General features: G+C 31.6%; 1 protein-coding gene across 4 annotated transcripts; it reads right to left on the bottom strand.

Annotated features, from left to right (window-relative positions):
• Window positions 1–2,494: 2,494 nt before the first annotated feature.
• On the bottom strand, window positions 2,495–13,869 carry LOC107850673. 4 transcript variants are annotated; one of them, XM_047400855.1, is made up of 10 exons: window positions 13,679–13,869; window positions 11,456–11,706; window positions 11,149–11,360; window positions 10,357–10,582; window positions 10,152–10,178; window positions 9,354–9,566; window positions 4,299–4,451; window positions 3,992–4,203; window positions 3,176–3,449; window positions 2,495–2,991 (listed from the first exon to the last, which is right to left on the bottom strand). In XM_047400855.1, exons 2-10 carry the CDS (start codon window positions 11,702–11,704, stop codon window positions 2,677–2,679), a joined length of 1,881 nt encoding a protein of 626 aa, XP_047256811.1. In that variant the 5' UTR covers window positions 11,705–11,706; window positions 13,679–13,869; the 3' UTR covers window positions 2,495–2,676. The 4 variants fall into 4 exon arrangements, with proteins under 4 accessions (XP_047256811.1, XP_016550853.2, XP_016550852.2 ...); XM_016695367.2 differs by lacking the exons at window positions 9,354–9,566; window positions 10,152–10,178; window positions 10,357–10,582; ... (1 more) ...; window positions 11,456–11,706; window positions 13,679–13,869 and adding an exon at window positions 7,340–7,631 and having other exon boundaries at window positions 4,299–4,513; XM_016695366.2 differs by lacking the exons at window positions 9,354–9,566; window positions 10,152–10,178; window positions 10,357–10,582; ... (1 more) ...; window positions 11,456–11,706; window positions 13,679–13,869 and adding an exon at window positions 7,340–7,612 and having other exon boundaries at window positions 4,299–4,552.
• Between the last annotated feature and the right edge of the window lie 12,446 nt (window positions 13,870–26,315).

Below are 26,315 nucleotides of genomic sequence, written 5' to 3'. Positions count from 1 at the left end.
GTATTGCATGTTGGACCATTTGATGATTTTTATTTTTTAAAAAAAAATCCCAAAAAATCGACCACAAGTGGTCGTTTTTCAAAAAAAAATTTACAGAAAACCAACCACTTGTGGTCGTTTTTTTTTTTAAATTATTTTTTTAATAAAATAATAATGAATTTTAAAAATAACCGAGCACAAGTGGTCGGTTTTTAAAAAACTACCACTATTTTACCGATCACACACTTTGGTCGGTTTTGTGGTCGAAAATTGGACAAAATCGATCACTTGTGGTTGGTTTTTGTGGTCTGTTTTTCCCTTTTTTTTAGTAGTGTGTAATATTTGACTTTAAATACAAGGAAAGATTTTAACTATAGAAAAACAATAAACATTAACCGTACCACAAATATGATTTAAATTGATGCGTCTCTCTTAACCTTTGGCAACAAGGAAAAGATGTACAGCATGACAAATGCAAAAGTGATGATGTAAAATATATAGGAAAAAGGCTCAAATATGTCATCGAACTATCAGAAATGGCTCATTTATACCACCCGTTAAAATTTTGGCTTGTTTATGCCATCTTCGTTATAAAACAGGTTCATCCATGCAATTACTTGTTAACGGTGGTTTTTCAAAAACAGTATTGACACGTTTCATCTTATTAGAGGTCCACGATTTTTAGAGCTTTCAGTTATGTATGACTTTTCATTCTAAATTTCTTCATTGAAACTTTTTGGTCATATATAACATTTTCTTTTGTTCCCAATTTGCTTATCAGATTCAAATTTTAATACTATAAAAATAAGAATGGAGTTTTAAATTTTAGTACTATAATCAAATTTTTGACTAATTACTCTTAAAGTCTGTTCCTTTGATATGAAGAGATCCTTTGTTTGCAATTTTATTTGCTAATTGAGTATTTGCACACATTTGCGGAATGAGTTATAAAATCGGGAAGGATTTCTACCAACTTTTAATCAATATGTTAAAAAAGAGGAAATTCAGGAATTATATCTCTGATTTCTCATTCATATCAAGAAAAGTTCAACTGCTTTTCTTATGTTCTTAGGATCAGAAAATACTATGTCTGATCCTTTGATATTGGCCGAAAAGATTCATTCGAACGATGTTACTTTTGAAGAAGTATGGCCCTTTATTTTTATGCTCGTGTAGGGGGACGTCTCTTGTTCACTTCAGAATAAATTTCATAAATCTTTTGTTCTTCGTTGAGTTTGTTGAAGCCTTTTGTTATGTATGAGTCTTTATTCTCAACATCATATCTGTCATTGTTATTATTATAATACTAAAATTTGAATGCGAAAAGTAAATTGAGAACGAAAGAAAATGTTATATATGACCAAAAAGTTCCAATGAAGAAATTCAAAATGAAAAGCCATACATAACAGAAGGCTCTAAAAATCACGGATCTCTAATAAGAGGACACGTGACAAAATTATTTTTAAAAAACCATTGTTAACAAGTAATGACACGGATGAACGGTGGTGGCATAAACGAGCCAAACTTTTAACGAATGACATAAATACTCCATTTCTGATAGTTCGATAGTATATTTGAGCCTTTTCTCAATATTCATATAGGTTGTGCTAATTTAATGCTAATGTAAACGCACTTGGCTTCAAATTTCAGCCCTTTGGCAATATAAACATCAAAGTTGGAAATTAAACAAATCGCACATAGTCAAAACAACTTTATACTATTTTGACTAATATTTGTGCATTAAGATTATGTCAATATAAAAACACAGAATTTTGTTTCTCATTAAGAATGCACTATAGGTTATACGGTAAAATAAAGATAAAGGTCCAATTGAACAACTTAAAGAATTTAAGGAGAAGCTAACAGAGAGTACTACTAACTACAAAACTAGTACCCTTTTATAAGTAAATCTAAAAATCTAAAAAATTAAATAAATTAAAAGAAGTAAAAACAAAATAAAACAAAAGAGGAAAAAACAAGAGAATAATAATGGTTGTGCTAAGATTTGATCACGTTTCACCCTTGATGAGTGCAATAGTTCCTCAGTTTGCTTAGAAAAACCGGTGTCCTGAAGTGCCCTATCAAAGTATGCATCTGAAGGTGATGGTGATGGTTTCTTTGGGTGGGGTTTGTGACGAAGCCACCACCATCCAGTTGAAGGACACCACCGCCATTCGGTTGAAGGTACACCATGTGAGTGATGATGACGACACCACGATACATGTGAAGAAGCACCAAGCAACTCCTTGTAGATGCCCTCGCAAATACCCAACACCAGAAAAACACATAACAATATGCTGCTTCTCGACATGTTTAACACAGAATAATTAGCTGGAGGAGGATATTATATTTATAGTTTATAAACAATAAAATAATTCTCTACTTTTTTCCACAATAAGAATAACTAGCATCATCCTTAAAACCTAGTTTAGCTAAAAAGTAGAAAATCTATTCCTATATTAATTTGACTACAAATCCTATCCAGACATAAATATCAAATCCTAAACAGATTTAATTTCTTACTCCAACTTTGAATATGCCTATTTTCGTCACTTGACACAAATATTTTTAACGACTTGGCATTCTTACAGGATAAGACATATAACTGTTACAATAATATTGGAATGTGTATCTGCAAACCTAAATACTAATGACTTAGCTGGAAAAAAACAAGACATTTTTTTTCAGCTTTCCACTTTAAGAATGCACTATCTGTTCTTTCTTTCCTGTCAAAAATGTCTTCCAAATAACCTCCTTCATGGCTGGATCATGCATAACTAGATGTCCAACATTGGGCATTTCATGGTAGTTGATCCATGGAAGCCTTTCTGCAATGTAACGTTGTAATATAACAGGTACAACCCAGTCTTGGTCACCATGCCACAAGTGGACCGAGTCTTCACCATTTGGGAAAGGGTTCTTAAGATCCATAGGATCAAAATCCCATTTCCCAAACCCCACCATCATGTCACGGTGGAGGGACTCGAATACACCTTGTTTTACAGCATATTCCTGCAGATGAAACAAGCAGCAGCAACTTTTGAGCCAAACGCCTACTTAATGCGAGCAGGAATAAAACTCCACTTTACCATGAACAGAACAAAATTCTCCAGAAAATTTATTGCAAGGATCAAACACATGCAAGTGACAGTAGTCTACCAGTAAATTGTCCAAATTCACGTAGGAAACAAATTACCTTAAGTTTTTGGCTTTCACTTGCATGCTTAGCAATTCCAGAAGCAACTTCCAAATCTGGGGGAGATAATTTGGCTTTTCCAGCTATAACACTATTGTACGGGAACCACTTCTGAGTGTTCCACCAGTAGACTAGCCAAGGCGCATAATGTGCAACTCGAAGTGCCCATTGGTCCTGTAGGAGCTGTAGATTGTATCCTTCTTTGGATAAATTAGCAGGGAAACCAGGCCACCAGTAATTGACGACGGGAGCAACTAGAGCTGCTCCAGCTAACCTAGTCGCACCAAAAGAAGATGCCACAAATAATCAAAAGCAGAGAATACAGGAATACTTGAAGTCTTGCTGCTGTTGTTGAGAATCATGACGATCAAAAGAAAGTAGCATATACATTGCTCAGAGGGACTTTGACTTGCAGAGGACGTGACCATAGGAAGATATGGAGATCAAGGATTAGGGTAGAAAGTTAGTAAGTAGTGAGTATTGTCTAGCTCCTTATCAGTTTTGTTATTATTACTCTCTTAGTGTCTATTCTTTGATTGTGGCACTACCTAATGTTTCCTTTGCTTCTAATATCGTCCATTTTGCTGTTGCTACTTCTTCTTTTTAAATTGTTTATAGCATGCTTTTTCATTTCTGTACTTGTTTAACTTGTTTTTTCATTCTTCTTTAACTGAGTGAGAGTCTATCAGAAACAACCTCGTTACCTACATAAGGTAGGGGTAAGGCTGCATACACACTGCCCTCCCTAGACCCCAACTGTGCGATTACACTGGGTATGCTGATGTTGTTAAGTTTATTGGGTACAAACATACGTACCGATCAGGGATGTATTTAAGGCAACCCCAAACAGAATGACCACCCATCGAAAACCCCATAACATAAAATTTAGGGCCAAGCCCGAGTTGATCAGCAAGCTCTTCCATATCCAAAGCTGTAGTTTGTATGGTTCGTTTTGGATGTGGATCGCTTTCCCCATAACCAGGTCTATCAAAAGAGACAACATACACCCCTAATTCTTCAAGTGTTTCCTGAAAGAAACACCAATAAACCGTTATAATCTCAGTTCGATTAATACTCGAAAAGGATGCAGAAATACAAGTTTGACAAAGAGTTGATGAAATACCAAGGGTATAATAGCTGACTCATATCTGGTAGAACCAAAGCTGTGCGCATATATGACCTTATATTTGGCCGTATCTTTGGGTACACCATGTTCCTTATAAGCCAAATGTCTTCCATCCCTAAGTTTGATTCTAGGTTCGGTAAATGTTGGACCACCAGGAGAGCCACAGATTTTAGGAGGTGGAGGTAGGAGGGCAGGGAATGCCCATGCCAGACCTGCAACCAACAAGACAACTAAAACTTTCCCAAGCATACCTGAACACAAGATAGACATAACACTTACAATAACATAGCAACATATAGATGGCATAATGTGAAGCTATACAGTTTGAATGGCAGGGCCGAAACTTAGGAAATACTGATTACTTAGTTGAAGCGAAGACAAAATTTTGGAAAGATTTTGCTTACAAGGAGATTTCAGCTGTCAAATGACAACGGAAACTAATAATATTGGCAAGGTGATGATATGAAGAAATGAATGTGGAATACACAAAAAGGCAAACAAATTAAAACAAAATGTAAAAACACGGAAGAAGTTATTCTTTGCTTTTGGAATGTTCAAGTGAATCAAGTTGTTCAACACGCAAGAACACAACCACCCTTTTCTAGTGTTAAGACTGAAAGTTTGCATCCCAGAACTTTGAATGAAAACTCTTGCTGATCTAAATGCCAATGTTCCCGAATTTATGAACTCACCCATTGAAAAAGAAAACATTTTAGAAAGATTTTGCTTACAAGTAAATTTGAGCTTTTATATGAAAATAACGAAAATAAAGAATGGTGGCAAGGTGATGATATCAAGAAATGAATGTGGAATACACAATTGGAAGGCAAACAAATCAAACAAGATGAATAGAGGAAGGTATTCTTTCAAAATTTTCAACCAAATCAAGTTATGACAATCACAGAAGTCTTTTATCACAATCCTTGCCACTTGTTTCTTACAACCATGTTTCCCTCAATGTGACAGGATAAAATTGAAGGAAGAGATTGTCTAGTATGACTTAGTCTAGGATTATTCTTTCTCTTCGGAGAGAGATGTCATTTAGCAAGAAATTACGTAGTCTAGGATTATTCTTTCTCTTTGGAGAGAGATGTCATTTAGCAAGAAATTACGACGTCTTTCTTTCATCCTCTCTGTCCAGAGCCTATGACAATTGGTCTTGGCACTAGACAATTTGCACCTACTTCACTATGAGCTAAACAAAGTAGACGCGAAGCTACAGTTTGGCATAAGCAAGCATAAGATTGCACAATGAACTATTTCCTTTCTTCTGTACACCTGTTCTTTTCTTGTTAATTTTTCTCAATTCTCCTCTTTATTCCTTTGTTTGTCAATTTTCTCTTGGCTAACAGTCGGGGTGGGAGCTACAAGCCTATCTACAGTTCAACAGAATTCAGTAACTTTGTCTCAGCTCCTGTATTTTTATTTAAAAATTCACTTAATATAAATAGATAATTTATCAAGAACCTAAAAAGCCATCTTTTGCTAGATCTAGAACCTATAAATCCAAAATTCTAACTATGTCTCTGCTAAGAGTCATTTCATTCTCACAGTTATGCGACAGCTTGGCTACATTACCACTCTAATCCCCCTACTTCTCACATTTCCAATATTAACATTTTAATGAATCAATGAATAATCGACTGAGCCTCAATCCTAAACTAGTTGACCTCAGTCTTAGAAGCCAAACTTTTAGCCTCTAGGATTTGGACTCCGATTTTCTTTCATAAGCTAAGATTTGCATAAATCTTCTATAATCATTCCCTCAACAACAACCACAACATATCCACTATAATTTCACAACTGGGGTCTGGAAAGGATGGAGTGCACGCAACCTAACCCTTACTTTTGAAGGTAGAGAGATTGTTACCGATAGACCCTCGGCCAAGTAAGCATGTCACAAATCAAATCTGTAAAGAAAATACAGCAGTGAAGAAGCCATTTTGAAAACAATTAAATCAGAGCACGTAGCAACACAAATAATATGATAGTTGAAGCAAAGGAAACAACAAATACTCATAAGTGAACTAGACAACACTCCACTACCTACTAACATTCGACCTCAATCCTCGACCTTCTTTCTATCTAGGATCATTTCCTCGGTGTGTTGCAGGTGAGTTATGTCTTGTAATCACCTGTACCCAAGACTTTTTCGGCGTACTTCTACCTCTCCTAATACCCACTGTAGCCGATCCTTCACACCTCCTCACTGGAACATCTGTACATCTTTTCTTCATATGTCCAAACCATCTCAGACTCGCCTCCGACATCTTGTCCGCCATGGAGGCCACTCCCACCTCCCGAATAGCTTCATTCCTGATACCGTCTCTCCTAATATGCTCACACGTACATCTCAATATCCTCATTTCTGCTACTTTCATTTTCTGGGAGTGCGAGTTCTTGACCGGCCAACACTACACCTCACACAACATACTTGATCTGACCATCACTCCATAACCATTCCCTCAATTTAGTAAATGAAAGAACTTATAAATTTCACTATTCCTATGCTCAAAGTCAACCTACTGTGATCCTCTCTCCACTTTATGGAACCTTTAACATAAACCTCTTCCTCTTCATAATTTTTTTAAAGAACCGTGGTGTCCCAGTAGCTTGCACTGTTGCACCTAATTTCAACAAGTACCAGTTATTTGACAAAAAGTCCACAAAGGTGTACTCTTCTATTTCAAAATTCATTCATTCTATGGATATTTTTGAAACATCGTAAAGTCTTTCCATATTTCTTAAACTCCGTATCTAGTCTAACTACATCACATAAATCGAGGCCGAGGTTGTAGTACTTTTACCTCCTCTAGATTTGATCCTGAAACCTCAGAATCCCAACCCAATTCACTAACCACTAGGCCACTCCCTTGGATGCCTTCCTCTTCACAATCTTCTCAAACAATATAGCAATATAAACAAAATGGAACCTTGATTTTACTTTAAGATAAAACAATATACAGATTACAACTCAAATAAGAAAATAACAAAAAGCATAAACAAGTAGGGTGTCTTGAAATTGTACAGTAACATACCTTGATTTGAATTGGAATGAAAAAATATTGAATCTTGAAGATGATTCAATTGCTTTGTTGGAACAATATTGAAAGATTGGGCTCTAGTGAGTGATAATACAATTGGTTTGAACTTGTTAGTCCTGTATAAAGATTTTGCAAACGTCAATAATGTTGGGTGAATTTTTCTTTGAATAATTGGTGACACAGAGAGACCAAATTTTGTAGGAAAAGTAGTAATTGCCATTTCATTATATGTATGGTCCACCAGTTGCACTTACTCTAGTACATCATAACCTAATGCTTACAGGTCAAATTGCTAAATTTATAAATTAAATTAATAAGAGTCAACACACTCTTATTTTTTACTTTTTGAGATAATGGTCAAAAATATGTTGATAGTATCACATTTTGCGAGTTTTATATCTGAACTATCAAGTGTTTGTGCTTTTTATCTAATATTATCAAAACACACCCCAAATCGACTAGATAAGGTGTTTGAATACAATCGTTAAATGACGCGTGACAACTTAATTTACCCATAAAAGTTCGTCCACAAGAGAACTAACTCATTAATTTCGATGCGTGTTGTGATAAATAGTTGATTTTAGTTCAAAAAAATGAACACCTAACAGGTCGGGTAGAAAATTCGTAAAAAAAAAGTGACATGTCAAGTTTATTTTTGACTATTATCTCTTAATTTTTAAAAATTTTAAATTAATTTCTTTAATTATCCGTGTGGAATGCCATTTGGCACCATTTTTAAATAAAAAGAGTATACACCACGGACATCAAGTACTAATCAGGACATGTTTTGATAAATAATTGATGATAATTCAAGTGAAAAGCACCCTGATAGTTCAAGTATGATGCTCGCAAAAACATAACACTTCAGTACGACTTTGCCATCATCCTTTTTTCTTTCATTTATACAGGAGTGTCTTTGAGATGTTAAATGAGATCTTGAGAACTAGTTCACAACAATAACATATTGATCCCACAAATGGGTCTGGGAAGAATTTAAGTGGGGTTTATAGAGAATTAAGTATATATAGAATTTACCCCTACTTTTTGGAGTATAGAGATTGTTTCCGATAATATTTTAGGGTTGGATGCATAAACAAATATCAAAAATTTCAAATTATATGCCAAGACAAAAGAAATGATGATTTTGATATGTCATGGAAGTTCTTTTTTGGCGCAATACATGAATATGTCCTTTTAACTTAACCTCAAATTACATCTATGAGCTCCAATTATGGGTGTGATAAGTAGATACTTAAACTTGTATAAAATTGAACAAGGAGACATGTCCTACGTAGCATCCTACATTGTCAATTCTTGTCCTACATGGCGTCCTACGTGTATTATGCCACATGGAACATGTGTGTCTACTTGTTCAACTTGATACAAGTTTAAGTGTCTACTTGTGCACATCCAAAATTGGAGGTCATAAATGTGATTTGAAGCCAAGTTAAAGCTTGCACACGCTAGTGTCGAAAAACCTTTTTCTCATTTTTAAGGAACTTATTTCCGACCAACCGAACATTCTAAATCATTGACATTATGTAATTGCAACTTGAATTCCAACAAATATTCAATAATTTGTGCAAAACAAGGTATTAATTTGGGGGATCAAAGAATAGAGCTTTGTTCAAAGTTAAAAATTAAACAGAAAAGTGAATTTCACTTGGCCTTCCAATAGGTGAATTTATCCCTAATGCATAATGTAGCACACTTCAGATACCAGCCCTTCTCCAATTTTAAAATCAAAGTTGGAAATTAAACACTTCAGAAAGAATCACATTCTCATATTTAAGTCCAACGCAAATATATTCTATTTTAGTTAATATTTGTGCATTAGGATTATGCCAATATCAATACTGAATCTGTCTTAATTACAAAAGGAACCTCTAAATCTCTTTGTTCCCCTTTAAGAATGCACTCTCTGTTTTTTCTTTCCTGTCAAAAATGTCTTCCAGACAACCTCCTTCATGGCTGGATCATGCATAACTAGATGTCCAACATTGGGTAGTTCATGGTAGTGTATCCATGGAAGCCTTTCTGCAACGTAGCGCTGTAATATAACAGGTACAACCCAGTCTTGGTCACCATGCCACAAGTGGACCGAGCCTTCACCGTTTGGGAAAGGGTTCTTAAGATCCATAGGATCAAAATCCCATTTCCCAAACCCCACCATCATGTCACGGTGGAGGGACTCGAATACTCCTTGTTTTACAGCATATTCCTACAAATGAAGGAAGCAGGAACATTTGAGTCAGCAATGCCTCATCAAATGAGCATCAACATATGAACATAATTCTAAGTAATCAGTTACATTCCGACACTTTTAACTTCCTCACCTGTATTGTTCCTCTCCCTAATAACAACGTGCTTCTCACTTCCCCATGAAAAAGTTCTTGCCAAAATGTTACTTAATAACACACAGTTCATAGGCAACAAGCTACCCAGTGACCAGTGTAGTCCGACAAAGTGGATTCTACAGAGGGTAGAGTGTACGCAGACCTTTACCCCTACCTGAGGGGTAGAGAGTTAGTTTCCAATAGACCCTCGGCTCAAGGAAAAAAGTCCAAAGTAGTCCCGAAAAGAAGTAACGGAAGTTCAAGAAACAACAGAGATATTAAAAAAACAGAAACTACAACACTACAGGAACAATACTATGACTACTAATATGAAGTGACAGCAAGATAACACACTACTAGTGGTCATAGGCAAACAAACATAAAAAAAATTGTAACTTGTATGGTTCTTTCACCCCAATAGTGGTCATTCTAACCTTTCACCAAAAACAGAAGAAACATTTAATGCGAGCAGGAATAAAACTCCACTTTATTATGAGCTGGAACAAAATTCCAAGCCATTACAACTTATCCAGAAAATTTATTACTAGGATCAAACACATGCAAGGGAACATGAAGTGACAGTAATCTAACAGTAAATTGTCCAAATTCAGGTAGGAAACCAATTACCTCAAGTTTTTGTCTTTCACTTGCATGCTCAGCAAATGCGGAAGCAACTTCCAAATCTGGGGGAGATAATTTGGCTTTTCCAGCTATAACACTATTGTACGGGAACCACTTCTGAGTGTTCCACCAGTAGACTAGCCAAGGCGCATAATGTGCAACTCGAAGTGCCCATTGGTCCTGTGGGAGCTGTACATTGTATCCTTCTTTGGATAAATTAGCAGGAAAACCAGGCCACCAGTAATTGACTACGGGAGCAACTAAAGCTGCTCCAGCTAACCTATTAGCACCAAAAGAAGATACCACAAATAATCAAAAGCAGAGCATACAGGAATACTTTAAGTCTTGCTGCTGTTGTTGAGAATAATGAGGATCAAAAGAAAGCAGCATATACATCGGTCAGAGGGACACTGATTTTATCAAGTTATGTAATACTGAGGACATGACCTTATATAGGAGATATGGAGGTCGAGGATTAAGGCAGAAGGTTAGTAAGTAGTTGACTGTTGTCTAGTTCCCCTACCAGTATTGTTATTATTACTCTCTTAGTGTCTTATTCTTCGATTGTAGTGTAACCTATTGTTTCCTTTGCTTCTATTAACGTACATTTTTCTGTTGCTACTTTTTCTTTTTTAATTGTTTTTAGCATGCCTTCTTCGTTACTGTATTTGTTCTACTTGTTTTCTGATTCTGCTTTAACTGGGCTGAGGGTCTATCCGAGACAACCTCTTTGCTGTCATAGGGTAGTGTTAAGGTTGCATACGCACTGCCCTCCCTAGACCCCAACTGTGTGATTACACTAGGTATGTTGATGTTGTTAAGTTTATTGGGTACAAACATACGTACCGATCAGGGATGTATTTAAGGCAACCCCAAACAGAATGACCACCCATCGAAAACCCTATAACATAAAATTTAGGGCCAAGTCCGAGTTGATCAGCAAGTTCTTCCATGTCCAAAGCTGTAGTTTGTATGGTTCGTTTTGGATGTGGATCGCTTTCCCCATAACCAGGTCTATCAAAAGAGACAACATATGCCCCTAATTCTTCAAGTGTTTCCTGAAAGAAACACCAATAAACCGTTGTAATATCAGCTCGATTAATACTCAAAAAGGATGCAGAAATACAAGTTTGACAAAGAGTTGATAAAATACCAAGGGTGCAATAGCTGACTCATATCTGGTAGAACCAAAGCTATGTGCATATATGACCTTTTGTTTGGCCGTATCTTTAGGTACACCATGCTCCTTATAAGCCAAATGTCTTCCATCCCTAAGTTTGATTCTAGGTCCGGTAAATGTTGGACCACCAGGAGAGCCACAAATTTTAGGAGGTGGAGGTAGGAGGGCTGGGAATGCCCATGCTAGACCTGCGACCAACAAGACAAAAACTTTCCCAAGCATACCTGAACACAAGATAGACATAACACTTCCAATAATATTGTAATATATAGATGGCATAATGTGAAGCTATATAGTTTTAATGGCTGGGCCGAAACTTATGAAATACTGATGACTTAGTTGAAGAGAAGAGAGAATTTTGGAAAGATTCTGCCTACACGGAGATTTCAGCTGTTAGATGACAATTAACGGAAATAAATAATGGTGGCACGGTGATGATATGAAGAAATGAATTGGAGTACACAAAAAGGCAAACAAATTAGAACAAAATGTAACAACACAGAAGAAATTATTCTTTGCTTTTGGAATTTTCTAGTGAATCAAGTTCTTCACACCCTTTTCTAGTATTAAGATTGAAAGCTTGCAATCCCAGAACTTTTGTAAGATAACTCTGGCTGATCTAAATGCCAGTGTCCCAAATTTACGAATTCACTAGTTGAAAAAAAAAAAATCAAAAGATTTTCCTTACAAGGAAATTTCAGCTGTTATATGACAGTAAAGAAAATAAAGAATGGTGGCAAGGTGATGATATCAAGAACTGAATGTGAAATACACAACTGGAAGGCAAATGAATTAAACAAGATGCATAGAAGAAGGTATTCATTTAGAATAAGCAACCAAATCAAGTTCTTCAACAAGAAAGAACACAATCACCCTCTTCTAATGTCAAGATTGAAGGCTTGCAATCACAGAACTTTTACGACAATCCTTGCTAGCCAAATTCGTTGAACATATGAAATCATCCACTGATTCCTACAACCGCGTTACCCTCAATGTGGCAAGATAAAATTGAAGGGAGAAATTGTCTAGTATGACTTAGTCTAGGATTATTCTTCCTCTTTGGAGAGAGGTGTCATCAGCTTCAGCAAGAAATTCATGTCTTTCTTTCATCCTCTTTGTCAAGAGCCTATGACAATTGGTCTTGGCAATTGACAATTTGCACCTACTTCACTATGAGTCAGATACAGTAGAATGAAGCTACACTTTGGCATAAGCAAGCACAAAAGCACACCAAATTATAAGTATTTTCTTTCTTCTGTCCACCTATTCTTGTCTTGTTAATTTTTCCCTCACTAAGGGGATTAATCATCTATTGTATATAAAGAAAAATGTAATTTTGACCTTATATATACACAGTAATATAAGGTCTGTATATATACATAGTGAAATTCCTAGCTCCGTCAGTGCAGTTGCATGAATCTTCTATAACCATTCCCTCAATTCAATAAATGAAAGAACTAATCAATTAGGCTATTTCTATGATCAAAGTCAACCTACTGCACTCCTCTCTCCACTTGGTGGAACTTTTTACATAAACCTCCTCCTCTTCATAAAAAAAAATTCCTTTATAACTGTAGTGTTCAAGCCAGCTTGCCCAGACATCTTCCCTTCCACAAGCAATTTATAACTGTAGTGTTCAAGCCAGCTTGCCCAGACATCTTCCCTTCCACAAGCAACCAGCACAAGTACTGGGTAACTCTTGTCCACCTTCCACCAAGTCTTGGACGAATGGGCAAAATATCATAATCCCTTTGTTCCAATTTAATGACACACTTTCTGCTTTAGTCAGTCTAAAAAAGAATAACATATTTCTTTATAAAATAAATTTTTAACGACACTATCAATATTTTACCTATGTTGGGTCCCACTTATTTGAACATAGAAAGTCTTTCTATATCTCCGTACTCAGTAAAACTACATCACATAAATTGAACCTGAGTGGTACTATTATTTTTGCCTCCTTTGGGTTTGATCATGAAACCTCACGATTCTCAACCCACTTCACTAACCACTACGCCGCTCCTTTGGGTACATGCTTCCTCTTCATAATCTTCTCAAACAATATAGCAATAAAAAAAATTATCAAATCTTGATTTCACTTTAAGATGAACAAATTCACATACTATAAACTAAACAAGAAAAGAACAAAAGTATTAACAAGTTGGGTATCTTAAAATTGTACAGTAAGTATCATACCTTGACTTGAATTGGAATGAAAAAATATTAAATCTTGAAAATGATTCAATGGCTTTGTTGGGAAAATATTAAATGGTTGAGCTCTAGTGAGTGATAATACAATTGAGTTGAACTTGTTAATATGTATAAGGATTTTGTAAAGGTCTATAAAGTTGGTTGAACTCCTTTTTGTTAAAGCGGTCACATAGAGGCCAAATTTCACCTACTCTATAATATATTAGTCTATAATGTGTCGTATTGAGATGAAAAATTGAAATTAAAAAAATTGATAAAATAATGTATATTTCAGCAAAGACAAAAAATATCAAGTAATGTCTTTCGATCAATCAAAGTGTTAATGAATAAAGTTATCATGTATTTATTATCGGTGGACGGTGATAGATATGTATATTTCAGCAAGATAAAAAAATATCAAGTCATTTCTTTTAATCTATCAAAGTTTTAATGAATAAAGTTATCGTGTACTTATTGATGATGGAAGATGATAAATATTTAGTTAAATTAATCAAGATAGGCGAAAACTGACCAGAGATCACAATAATAAAAAAAGGAGTTAGGCAAAAAGAAATTATTTTTAAATAAACATTAAAAAGAAAAATGAATAAATTGCTATTAAAACAGAGCAAGTGGTAGATCTTCACAAGTGGTCAATGTCATTACATCACATAATTTTATTGTATTACTAGTTACTAATAGCCCGTGCAAGGTACGGGCCTAATAAATATTTTTTAAAATTTTATTTTAGTTATTGTGATGTATAATATTTTCTTATAGATTTTTTTGAAATATATAATAAATTATTTTTTTAGATATTTTAGTTGTTAACTACTGTAATTTATAATATTTTTTATGTAATTTTCAAATGCTTAGATGATCATAATAATTAATTATGAGTGATATAGTAAAGTTACAATTAAGCAGCGAAGCAGACTGTCTTAATGACTCACAACAATTAATTAGAAGTGATATAGCAAAATTACTATAAAAAATACTTGTGCCAAAATTTTAAATGATCATAAAAATTAATTAGGAGTGACATAATAAAATCACTATTGAAACAGCGAAGTAGACATGTCCAATTAGAAGTGATATAATAAAATTACTATACAAAAATACTTAGTGAAACAGTTGAAGCAGATGTGTCATAAATATCTATTTTACTTTTTTATTAAATATTATTAATTTTTTAATACATAAATAAATTTATAATAATTAATTAGAGATGATATAATATAATTACGGAGAAAGCAGCTTATGAAGCAGACAAGAGAAGCAGGCATGTGAAGCAGGCATGTTGACGGAGACTTGCCTGCTTCTCCTACCCCATTCCCTCTTATTAGATAAGACTAGATATCGATGACCCGTGCCAACTTGTGCTCAATATATGTTATTTTTTATCTCAATTTAAATTATTAAAACAATTTATGTTTTTAATTATTGTGATTTATAATATTTTTTTTCTGTTTCAATTTAAATGATGTTGGTATACTTTTGAGAGTCAGTCTAATTTTGATAGTCAATCAAATTTTTTATGTTGACATATCATTTTATGTCTCTTTTACCTTTTTTATGAAATATTATTAATTTTTCAATGCTTAGACAATCATAATAATTAATTAGGGGTGATATAGTAAAATCACGATGAAAGCAATGAAGCACACATGTTTTACGTGACTTGTAATAACTAATTAGAAGCGGCATATCAAAATTTCTATAAAAAAAATACTTGTATAATAATTAATTAATGGTGGTACAATAAAATTACGATTGAAACAGTCATAAATGTTTATTTTGCTTTTTTTTTTTAATTAAATATTATTAATTTTTTAATTTGTAAATGACTTATAATATTTAATTAGGGATAGCTGAAGCAGACATGTCATAAATATCTATTTTAATTTTTTAACTAAATATTATTAATTTTCTAATACATAAATGACTTATAATAATTAATTAGGGGTGCTATAGTAAAATTACAATTGAAACAGCTGAAGTAGGCTTGTCGACCTCATTCTTATTTTGCTAATACAGTAAATTACGAGTGAAACAGCTGAAACAGTCATAAATGTCTATTTTACCTTTTTAACTAATTAAATATTATTAATTTTGTAATACGTAACTAACTTATAATATTTAATTAGGGATACAATAATTAATTACGGGTGAAATAGTAAAATTACGATTGAAACAACTAAAACATGCATGTCATAAATGTATATTTAATTTTTTTTATTAAACATTATTAATTTTTTAATACATAAATGACTTGTAATAATTAATTAAAGGTGATATAGTAAAACTACAGTTGAAGCAGATGAAGCAGGCATGTCGACCTTCTGCCTGCTTCAGCTGCTCAACTCCCTCATATATATATATATATACTAGTCAATTATACGTGCTTTGCACGTGTATATTGTGTTATTTAACAATAAATGTATATATGAAAAAAAGATGTTGTGTATATATACATTATATTATAAAGGATGAAACCTTTAAAAAAATAACATAAATTTTTAAAGTAAAAAGCATACTTAAAGAGTATCATTATAATCCACTATCACACTAACAATTAAGGAGAAAATTAAGTATAGTGAATAAAATTTCGTTATTAATAGCCGAAGTCAAAATTTAAATAATGTATACTAAACGTAGTATTCATTTTTGTCTAGTTGTCTCACGTAATGGTTTTTCGTTGGACCCTCACTATTTTTTTAATTTAAAACAAACTTTTTTGCTCAGTATTTCTTTTTTGGGTTAAATTGTTACCCTTCTTCTAAATGGTTACTATTCATCTAAAATATTAGACAAAAGTAAGTAAATAAAAAAAATCTGATTAAATTTTAACCTTTACAAAAAAGTTCCTTAGAAATCGATCGAACATTCATCTAATATTTGTATTAAGCAGGAAAAATAGAAACTATACCAAAATAATATGACAATCGAGTAATACGATTACACCTAATCTTTAAACAATAATTTCTCAAAGTCCTATCGAATATTCAGTTACCACTTGTATTAAGTAAAAAAAATAGCAGATAACAATAGGATGAAAGTACGACAAACCAAAACCTAACCTTTTCACAAAAGTTCCTTAAAGACCAATCGAACATTCATCAACATTTATAAAAATAGTAGATAGAAACTATAATAAAACAATATGACAATTGAGATATCAGAAAAATACGATTATTAAACATGATCTTTACACAAAAAATTCTCAAAGCCCAATGAACATTTATTTACGATCTATATTAAGCAAAAAAAAATAGAAGTTAGCAATAGAACAAAAAGTACAACTTAATCGAGATATCAGAATATACAATTAAATCTAACCTCTACAGAAAAATTTCTTAAAGCCTGACCGATCAATAAAAAAAATAATAAATAGTAACATAATAGACATTATAACAAAATAATACAATAATCGAGAAATTGAAACAATAAGATTGAACCTAATTTTTATACAAAAAAAAAGATTCAAAGCTCAATCAAATCTTCATTGGTTTTAAATTCAACAAACCTAAGGCTAATTCTAAACCAAAATAAAGAGAAAAGACAATGTAAATCTTAATAACTTATATAAGAACAAAGAAAAATTGAAATAACCCTAAACCTGATTAAAAAAAAGTCAATAATATATATGTAGCAGTTTTGATATTCTTAAAAAAAAAAAAATAGCGATAATTCTAATTTATTTATTTTCATTTGGAAAAAAAGTAATTTAATTTTTATTAATTCAAAATTATTAATATTACCTTTGCCTCATTCCAATAAAAGAAGTAATTAATTAATTTCTCCCTAATTTGGAACAAGTTGCCGATGTGTTTTCAATTAACTAGTTTAGGTGTACGCGCCTCGCGCGTGTACCTCACTTTAATGATTTCAAATATTACACTAAATAGAAAATTTATTTAAATAATAAAGATGAATACAATAATTAAATTCAACATCTTTTGAATATGTAAAGATGGAGAATTTATTTAATTAAACCTATCCTTTACCCAAAAAAATTCTCAAAGCCGATCGACATTCATCTATCACCTGTAGACTGCAACAAAACAATACGATAATAGAGACATCAAAAGATACAATAAATCTAACCTTTACATAAAAATTTTCTCAAAGCGTCTGACACTCATCTACCACCTGTCAACTATAACAAAATAATACGATAATAGAGATATCAAAATAATATAACTATAACTAATCTTTACACAAAAAACTTCTCAAATCAGAGATATCAAAGCAATACAATTAAACTTAACCTTTACCTAAAAAAATTCTTCAAAGTCGACCGACATTTATCTATCACTTGCAAACTACAACAAAACAATACAATAAAAGAGATATCAAAATAATATAACTAAATTTAAACTTTACACACAAAAATTTTTTCAAATCCGATCGATATTCATCTACGACCTTTAAACTACCACAAAATAATAAACTAATAGAGGTATTAAGACAATACAATTAAACTTAATCTTTGCCTACAAAAAATTTTTCAAAGCTGACCGACATTCATCTACCACCTGTAATTTATTTTACGATAATAAAGACATCAAAATAATATAATTAAACCTAATATTTATATAAGAAATCCCTCAAAGTCAACCGACATTCATCTATGACCTGTAAACTACAACAAAATATTAGTGATCACAAAGTTTCGATTTTGATAAAAATAATTCTTGTTTAAGCGAAAATTTTGACTCTAAAGAATGACTTGAATGAAAACAAAAAAGATATGTCTATATATACATACAGTTGAATTCTATTATGTTGATAAAAACAGTGAAGAAGTTGAGGGTTAAAAAATTAAGTATCCACTAAGTAAATTGATGAGCATCAATCATATTCTCCCAATAAGTAAATTGATTTCTTCTTTAGTATATTTTTTCAATAATAAATTGATTTCTTCTCTAATTTAACATGCATCTCAATATTTTATAGAAGTATTTTCTTAATAGAGTAGTATTATCAATGTTACCATGATACTGTCCAAAAGAATGATTTAGGTTCAATCTCTAATGGCACACTGTCATTACCGGTAATGACAAAATAGAATTTCCGCAATCATAAATCTAACCTATTCTAAATATAGAATAATGAAACTTTCCTACAATATACTACTGTATCTCACGTTTTCTCATAGTATTAGGAAGAACAAAATTGGTCAATTATTGGCCCATTTTCCTCGTGAAGTTATTTAGGAGTATTTTTTTTAATTGATCGATATAAAGAAAAATATTACTGTAATTGATTCTCCTTCCATATATTTTAGTAGCCCTATATATTTTAGGAGTCTAGTTAATATAATAAAAAAATAATTAACTAATAAATTATATAAAATAGTGAAAAGATAATTTTGTTTAAAAAAGAGTCTTTTAATGAAAGACAAAAAGTTCAAATAACTTTTTTAAGGGGCTTCACACTTTTAATAAATTATAGATTAGAGTTTTGTCATTTAATTTTCTTACGAGAATTGAGGAATATGTGAATCGCTTTAAAAGAAATTCGATATTAAAAAAGTTTTATAACTATGCTATGTAGTTCTTATAGGGAAATAATTTACATAAGGTAAATTTTGATGATTTTAAGTTCATAAATATTAGTATTTCCTACCTATTTCGATAAGGAATTTTAATAATCAAAATTTTAATTGATTTCAAAATTCTAAATATTAGGAAAATTATAAAAAGATGACTTTGTTTATTGCGAAATTTTTTAATGAAGAGTAAAAAGTTCAAGTTACTTTTCCAAGGATCTTCACAAATTATATTTTAATTTACGTGCTTTGCACGTGTATATAATGTTAATAATAATAAACACATAAAAGAATAAATTGTTATGCGGTTGTTATAGTATTAAGTATATATCTTTTTGATAAAAAGTAGAGTAAATACATAATTAGCCCCCTGATCTTGTCCGAGTTTTGCAAAAAGACACCTAAACTTTAACTTCGACCTATTATCCCACAATTCTTTTTTATTTCGTTGCAAACACACCATTTTTTGCTGAATCTCAGTCACAACAAGGAGAGCAAAATGCATGCGCCAATCAGGTGTTGCCACGTGTCAAATACGTTTAATTTCATATGTTTTTATTTTTTTAATACAATTTTTCTTTTTATTTAATTTAACACCCCACCCCACACCCTCTTTCTCCCACCCCCAATCCAGCACCTCCACCTCTCCCCCATCCAACACCTCCCCTCCCCCTCGCCGCCTCGCGTCCAACACTCTTCTCGTCCAGTTTTTTTTTTTTGTTCAAATCAATTCAAAAGTTAGTTTTATGATTGAATTGAGTTTTAAGGATAGTAAAATGATTGAATTGAGTTTTAAAGATAGTTAAATGAGCTTTAATGAAGCTTTAATGGACTTTAAAAAAAAAAAGCTTCAATGAAAGAGTTTTAATGGTGACATTGTGTTGAAGAGCTTTAATGGTGACATTGTGTTGAAGAGCTTTAATGGTGTTGAAGAAGATATTGTGTTGAAGAAGAAATGGTGGGTAGTTAAATGATATGATTTAATTGCAAAATGGAGCTTTAATGATATGATTTTAAAAAAAAAAAAAAACTTCAATGGAGGAGATTTAATGGTGGCATTGTGTTGAAGAAGAAAGGGTGGGGTTATGGTGATGATGATGATGTTGTTGTTGTGGGCGTAATTGATGTTGTTGTTGTTGTAATTGATGTTGTGTGTTGTAATTGATGTTGTTGAGTGATGGTGATGAAGAAGAGGTTGGGAAAGAAGACAATGGTGGATGGGGGGTTGTGGGGGTGGGGTGGGGGTGGGGGTATGAAATAATTTTTAAAAATAAATAAATATGAATTTTTTAAAAACAAAGAATATAAATTATATATTAAATTATTTTACACGTGGCAGCTTGTAATTGGTCAAAAAAGTCAAATTTGAGCCCTTTCATGCGCCTGTGGAGCGTGTGTACACGCAGGGGGTCAAAATGGTGTGTTTGCAATGAAATAAAAAAGAATCGTGGGGTAATAGGTCAAAGTTAAAGTTTAAGTTTCTTTTTACAAATCTCAGACATGATCAGAGGGGTAATTATGTATTTACTCTAAAAAGTATAACACAAAATGTATAATATGAATAAAAAAGAATTATTATCTTTTCGTCAACTAATATTTGCCAATGATCCTCATGTTGTTTAATCTCCTTCCGCTTTCAAATACTGTCTTCCTTGCTTAACGAATGATTCACATTTCACAATACTCTCCTCATTCCTTTTTAGTTGTCATATATATTAAAAAATAGTTATTCTCAAATACTAATAATTTTAAAATCAAGAGAGAATTAATTATTTAATTTCAACTTTGCCCCTAGCATTAATTAATCTAAAATTATTAAACACATAAATAAACAAAGATTAATAAAAGGTATATACATCAAATTAAAGACATCGTTTCCACCCCAAACTATACAAGAAAAGTCAAAGCCACACCTAAACTATACTAGTGACCTATTACACACGTAAACTATAAAAAAGTGGAACTTTCTACACCCTGTAAAGCATTATACCACTTCCATATGGTGCGTTATTTTACATGCGCTGCCACGTCAGCATTATACGAAAAAAATAATAAAAAATATCAAAATTCCCTTATTATTTTTATATTTGTCATCTGTCATTATTTTTTCTTATTCTTCATCATTCACTGCCATTTTTGTTCACTGATGTCCCCTTATATTTGTTTTCTCTTTCTTCTCTTTTTTGGCCTAGTACTATACTAGTCTTCTCTCCCGTCTTTCTTCTCTATTCGTTAGCTTTTTTTGTATGTGGTGGAGAGTAGAGTTTGTGTACAGCTTCGGGATCGATCGGGTGTTGCAACTTGGAACTGAAAGTTTTCAAAGTCAAACCCTCTTTCATCAATCAACTTTTATTATTTTCTCCTCTATTTTACCTTCGGATCACCAAATTAAAAAAAATCATCTGAATTTTGTGATTTTTGAATGAAATTGTAATCAAATTGTTGGGTAATTAAGAAAAATTCATCTGAATTTTGTTAGTTTTACTTGAAATTGTGATCAATTTGTTGAGTAATTAGAGAAAACTTATTTGAGTTTTGTGATTTTTGATTGGATATTTGTAATTGGATTTCTAAGTTTGTGGTGATGTGTTTGTTGGAAATAATGAGGAAGTAGGGGTAGTGGTGGTGGAGGTACCAACACCCTTATTGGGGTTTGGAAGGGAAGATTCAATGGTGATTATATGGGGATAATTTGGTGCTTCATCTTTGGGATTAGTGGATATGGGGATATTCGTCACCGTTTGAGATCGCTGGAACACCGATGAAGTGAAAACAACAAATTCAATTTGAATTTCGACAAGCTCGTTTAAGTGTAGTTTGAAATTAGTAATTCAAATTTTGTTTCGAGATTTTGAAATTAGTGAAATTGACATTGATTCGGTGGGGTTGGAGTTTGGGGGTGAGGGTGATGAAGAAGATATGTTGGTTGGGGTGAGGTTGGAGTTTGGGGGTGGGGGTGATGAAGAAGATGTGTTGTTTGGGGTGGGGTGGGGTTGGAGTTTGGGGGTGGGGATGATGAAGAAGATGATGGTTTGGGGGAGGGGGTGATGAAAAAGATGATGGTTTGGGGGTGGGGGAGGGGAGATGGATGCTAAGGGTTGGGTAGAGTGAGTATTTTTTTTTTTTTGCATTAATTTTTAATGTAGACGTGCCTTTTTTAATTTAATTAATTATATTTTTTCCACGTCAAATCTAGGGGTAAAAAGTTTCACTTTTTTATAGTTTAAGTGTGTAATAGATCATTAGTATAGTTTAGGTGTGGCTTCGACTTTTCTTATATAGTTTGGGGTGAAAACGATGTCTTTTCCCAATTACACTCCTAATTAATGTTTCTTAATAGTTGTGCAAGGTTTTATCATGGCAATTAAAAACAAACAATGATGTACTGGTCATTTTAGAAAATTAAGATATCATTAGTTGTTTGTTTTTATCGTTTCCATTCGTCATAAATATGAAAAGATAATAAGATGAAGCAAAATGGACAAATATTATATTAAATTAAAATGAGTAATAAGTAAAATAATTTAGTTAAATTATTCTCTAGTTAAAATTAATGAATATACAAAATAAAACATAATACGTATTTAAAAATGATGAAGAAAATACTCCCTCCGGCATACTTATATGTCCTTAATTGTCATACTTAGAGAACCAAAAGATGACCAAGATAAAACGACGAAAGAATTGAGAGTAGATATGCCCTTCGTTCAGTTTTACTTGTCACAATTTGACTTGGCACATTGATTAAGAAAAATAATTAATAACATAGTTATTTTACCATAGTATCCCTATTAAATAATGTTTACATTGTATATTGAAATTAATTTGGAGAAAAAATAATTAATACGAAGAGTAAAAGAGAAAAAAAATTATCTTTTCTTGATATGTCAAAAATGACCAATAAAAGTAGAAATACAATTAGAAAATCTGTGACAAGTAAAACTGAACAAAAACAGTAATATAAATAAGTTACAAAGTTAGTGTCCCTTTCTAATATTGTTGAGTTTTTCTTTTTTCTTCTTTTCTTTTTTAAGGAAAAACTAAATTATAAAGACTAACACCACTTGATTATAGTTATACGATGAATAATAAGGACTCCTAAATTTATTTTATTGCACAAAAATTTTCTATTTTGTTTGATGTTACGTATAGGTGAATTTTATAAAACAATTCATGTATAATTAAGTTACATGTAATATCAATAACATTTTTTAGATTCAAAGAATTTTGAATTCGAACTTTAAATCATAAAAATATTTGTACCAAGAATTTTGGAGTATACGTTCAATGTACATTCTTATCATCTTTTCAGCTTTTAACTTCAATTATTATTTAATTAAAGAAGTCCAAAAATATATGACAAGAAAAAATATTTGAAGAAATAGTGTTGGTAGATTTTCTTTTTCCTTTTACCAAATCCTTTGAATCTAAAAAATGTTATTGATATTGCTCACTTTGTAAACATATTGAAATATAAATGTCATATATATTTGTTTAACTTGTTTTCTCAAATAATTTTTCTTTTGGATGTATAGTTTAAATTTCTCAAATTCATGTTTATATCTTCAATTTCAGAATGACACTCTGGTAGGTAGAGTGCTTTAGCAAATCATAAAAAAATTGCAAATGTCTATAACTAAATTCAAATTCTTTTTGTGCTTTTCAACATGAAACTTATTACATTAAATGAACCCGACAAGAATTCACATAGAAATATAACTAATTATGCATTCAGTTCAAGAGCTCACAATGATGATAAAGATACCAGCTAGTCTATCCAACAATTCATATTGCAAAGTTACATACTGCAGGCAAGTAAAATATCTTAAATGGGTTGACAAGTAATTTTATATCACTTAAAAGAAGATATAAACTCTTTTATTATGTCAAGAGATCTAAACACCTAAACTTTTAAAAATCAAAATCTTTTTAAAGGAAGCAATGCTACAATTTAAAGGCTATCTATCTATTGGAACAATCTTTAAATTAAGACATAAAAGCTGAAAAGTATTATAAGTTCATGGATTCATGCAAATTCTATAAATGTAAAACATTTACACCTCTATCTTATTGAAATTTCTCCCATAATTTTTGTTTTAATAAATCATCCAATAATACTTGTCTTCTATTAACTTAACACTTATGTCATGAAACAATGATAACCTTACCCTTGCCTCAAAAGGTAAGAGACTATTTTTGATAGAACCTCCACTAAACTCTATTAAAATTAAATGATTTCATTCTCTTTCCAATAATTTGCATAAAAAATTATCAATTTTTATTTATTCCTAAAACACCAAGTAATTGTTTGTTCTAAATTGCTTCCATCTTATAGCCATCCCTAGTTCTAGTTTTTATATTGACTTTCAAATTAATTTCAGTCAAATCTTTCATTTATCACCAACTAATACAAACAAATATTTAAAAACTATTTTTTTTTAAATTTTAACTATAAAGAGAAACTCATCATCCTCAACCCCTTTCCTCACCAAAATAATAATTTTAAAAAAATTAAATCATACAAAAAATATTATATACCATTATCTTATTAAAATATTTTTCTTATTGACTAAGTAATTCGAAATTTTAGCACAAAATAATTCCACCGGAATCTAAAATTTAATTAAAATAAAATAATCATGAAATATAAAGTAATCACAAATCAACCCAAATCAAGAAAAACTTACCATTAAGCTTCAATTCAACTCTACTTTAACTTTGTTCATAAAATATTTGTACGAAAAATAAACAAATATAATATTTAAAATCTAAATGATAAGATTAAGACCTTTATCAAATACCCAAAAAAATCTACAAACTCTTTTGTTTAATTCAATGCAAGATCATCTCTTTTATGCATATGTTAGCGGTGAGATAAAATTTTAGCCTGAACTATGTTCACATTAACCAATTAAAAATAAAAAATATCTTAACATAAAGCAAAAAATGCAAAATAAATCTGTCTACATATCTTAACAAAAGAACAAGATAAAAAATAGTTCATATTATAGAATATGGAATGAATAACAAATATAAGAACTTTCTATCTTATTCTCTATGCATGAAAGTAAATAAATCTCTTTGGTGAAAATCCAAACTCACGACTGACTCTCTTGTTATTTGATGAGAACATCATTCTGTGAAATACGTTGTCTTTTTGATACAAATAAAAATAGGGGAGGTAATCAAAGAAAACAAAATTGGTAAAAGTAATAACCTATTTGGGATCAAAAGAAAATGCAATAATGTGTTGCGCGCTTCTTCGTTTTTGAAGGAAAAAAAAATGTTTAGCATAAGCAATATATGATCCACAATATATTTTAATGGATGTTTTGGACTGAAGGAGAATGGGAGATGAGGAATTGAGTTATTTTTTCCTCTAAACTTTTATGTTGATATCTGCATATATTCATTGAGCAGTTTCCATTCTTTTTCTCTTCTTTTATTATTACCCCTTTTTCCATGTTTTTTTGGTAAGAAAAAGTGAATAAAACCTTTTTGATTTGTAAAAGGTTGTCTATTTTTTTTTTTTGGACATATTAAAGACATAATTTTTTTTATCATAAACATATGAATTTAATCATAATAAGAAAATCTTCTCCATTTACTTTCTAATATATTTATTATAGTTAATATTTAATATCATAAAATAATAAAAGAATGTGAAAAGACGATTTTGTCTAAAGCAAAGTTAAGAACTTACATGAAGTAACTAGGAGAGAGGTTTCCCTTTCGGGAACCCCCTTACGATTGGAATAGAAAACGTGAAGCCTTTATTTAAATCACGATGTTACAAAGTTTATACAAGAAGGACTGGTTTGGACAAGTTTTTTGGGAGAAAAGGTTTTAACATTTCAAGTAGGTTTGGAGTTGGTTGATTTCACTCTACCTCTTTTGCGCCACTTTGATATCCACATATTTGTTCTTCATTTTTATTACTGTATTTATTAGGTCTTGCTTTTAAGATAGCTCCCCATCCTAAGTCACTTTCATCTGTTTATATAATTAAATAGTCTGATTCTAATGAAATTTTTAGGTCTGTGATGTTTTTGATTTTTTCTTTTATTTTTTGGACTAATTTAACATCTT

Source organism: Capsicum annuum, chromosome 12, assembly GCF_002878395.1.
Source record: "Capsicum annuum cultivar UCD-10X-F1 chromosome 12, UCD10Xv1.1, whole genome shotgun sequence".
NCBI lineage: Eukaryota > Viridiplantae > Streptophyta > Magnoliopsida > Solanales > Solanaceae > Capsicum > Capsicum annuum.
The sequence above is the reverse complement of the archived record's forward strand: the minus strand, read 5'-3'. Positions and strand labels throughout refer to the sequence as shown.

What these genes read in the sequence shown, in the direction of transcription:
- LOC107850673 (XM_047400855.1), bottom strand. Translation starts at nt 11,704, where the DNA reads ATGCTTGGGAAAGTTTTTGTCTTGTTGGTCGCAGGTCTAGCATGGGCA. An exon ending in AGTCAGCTATTGCACCCTTG is followed by an intron (nt 11,361 to 11,455) that starts GTATTTTATCAA and finishes TGTTTCTTTCAG; the next exon opens with GAAACACTTGAAGAATTAGG. An exon ending in CATGGATACACTACCATGAA is followed by an intron (nt 4,452 to 9,353) that starts CTACCCAATGTT and finishes GGCTCTCCTGGT; the next exon opens with GGTCCAACATTTACCGAACC.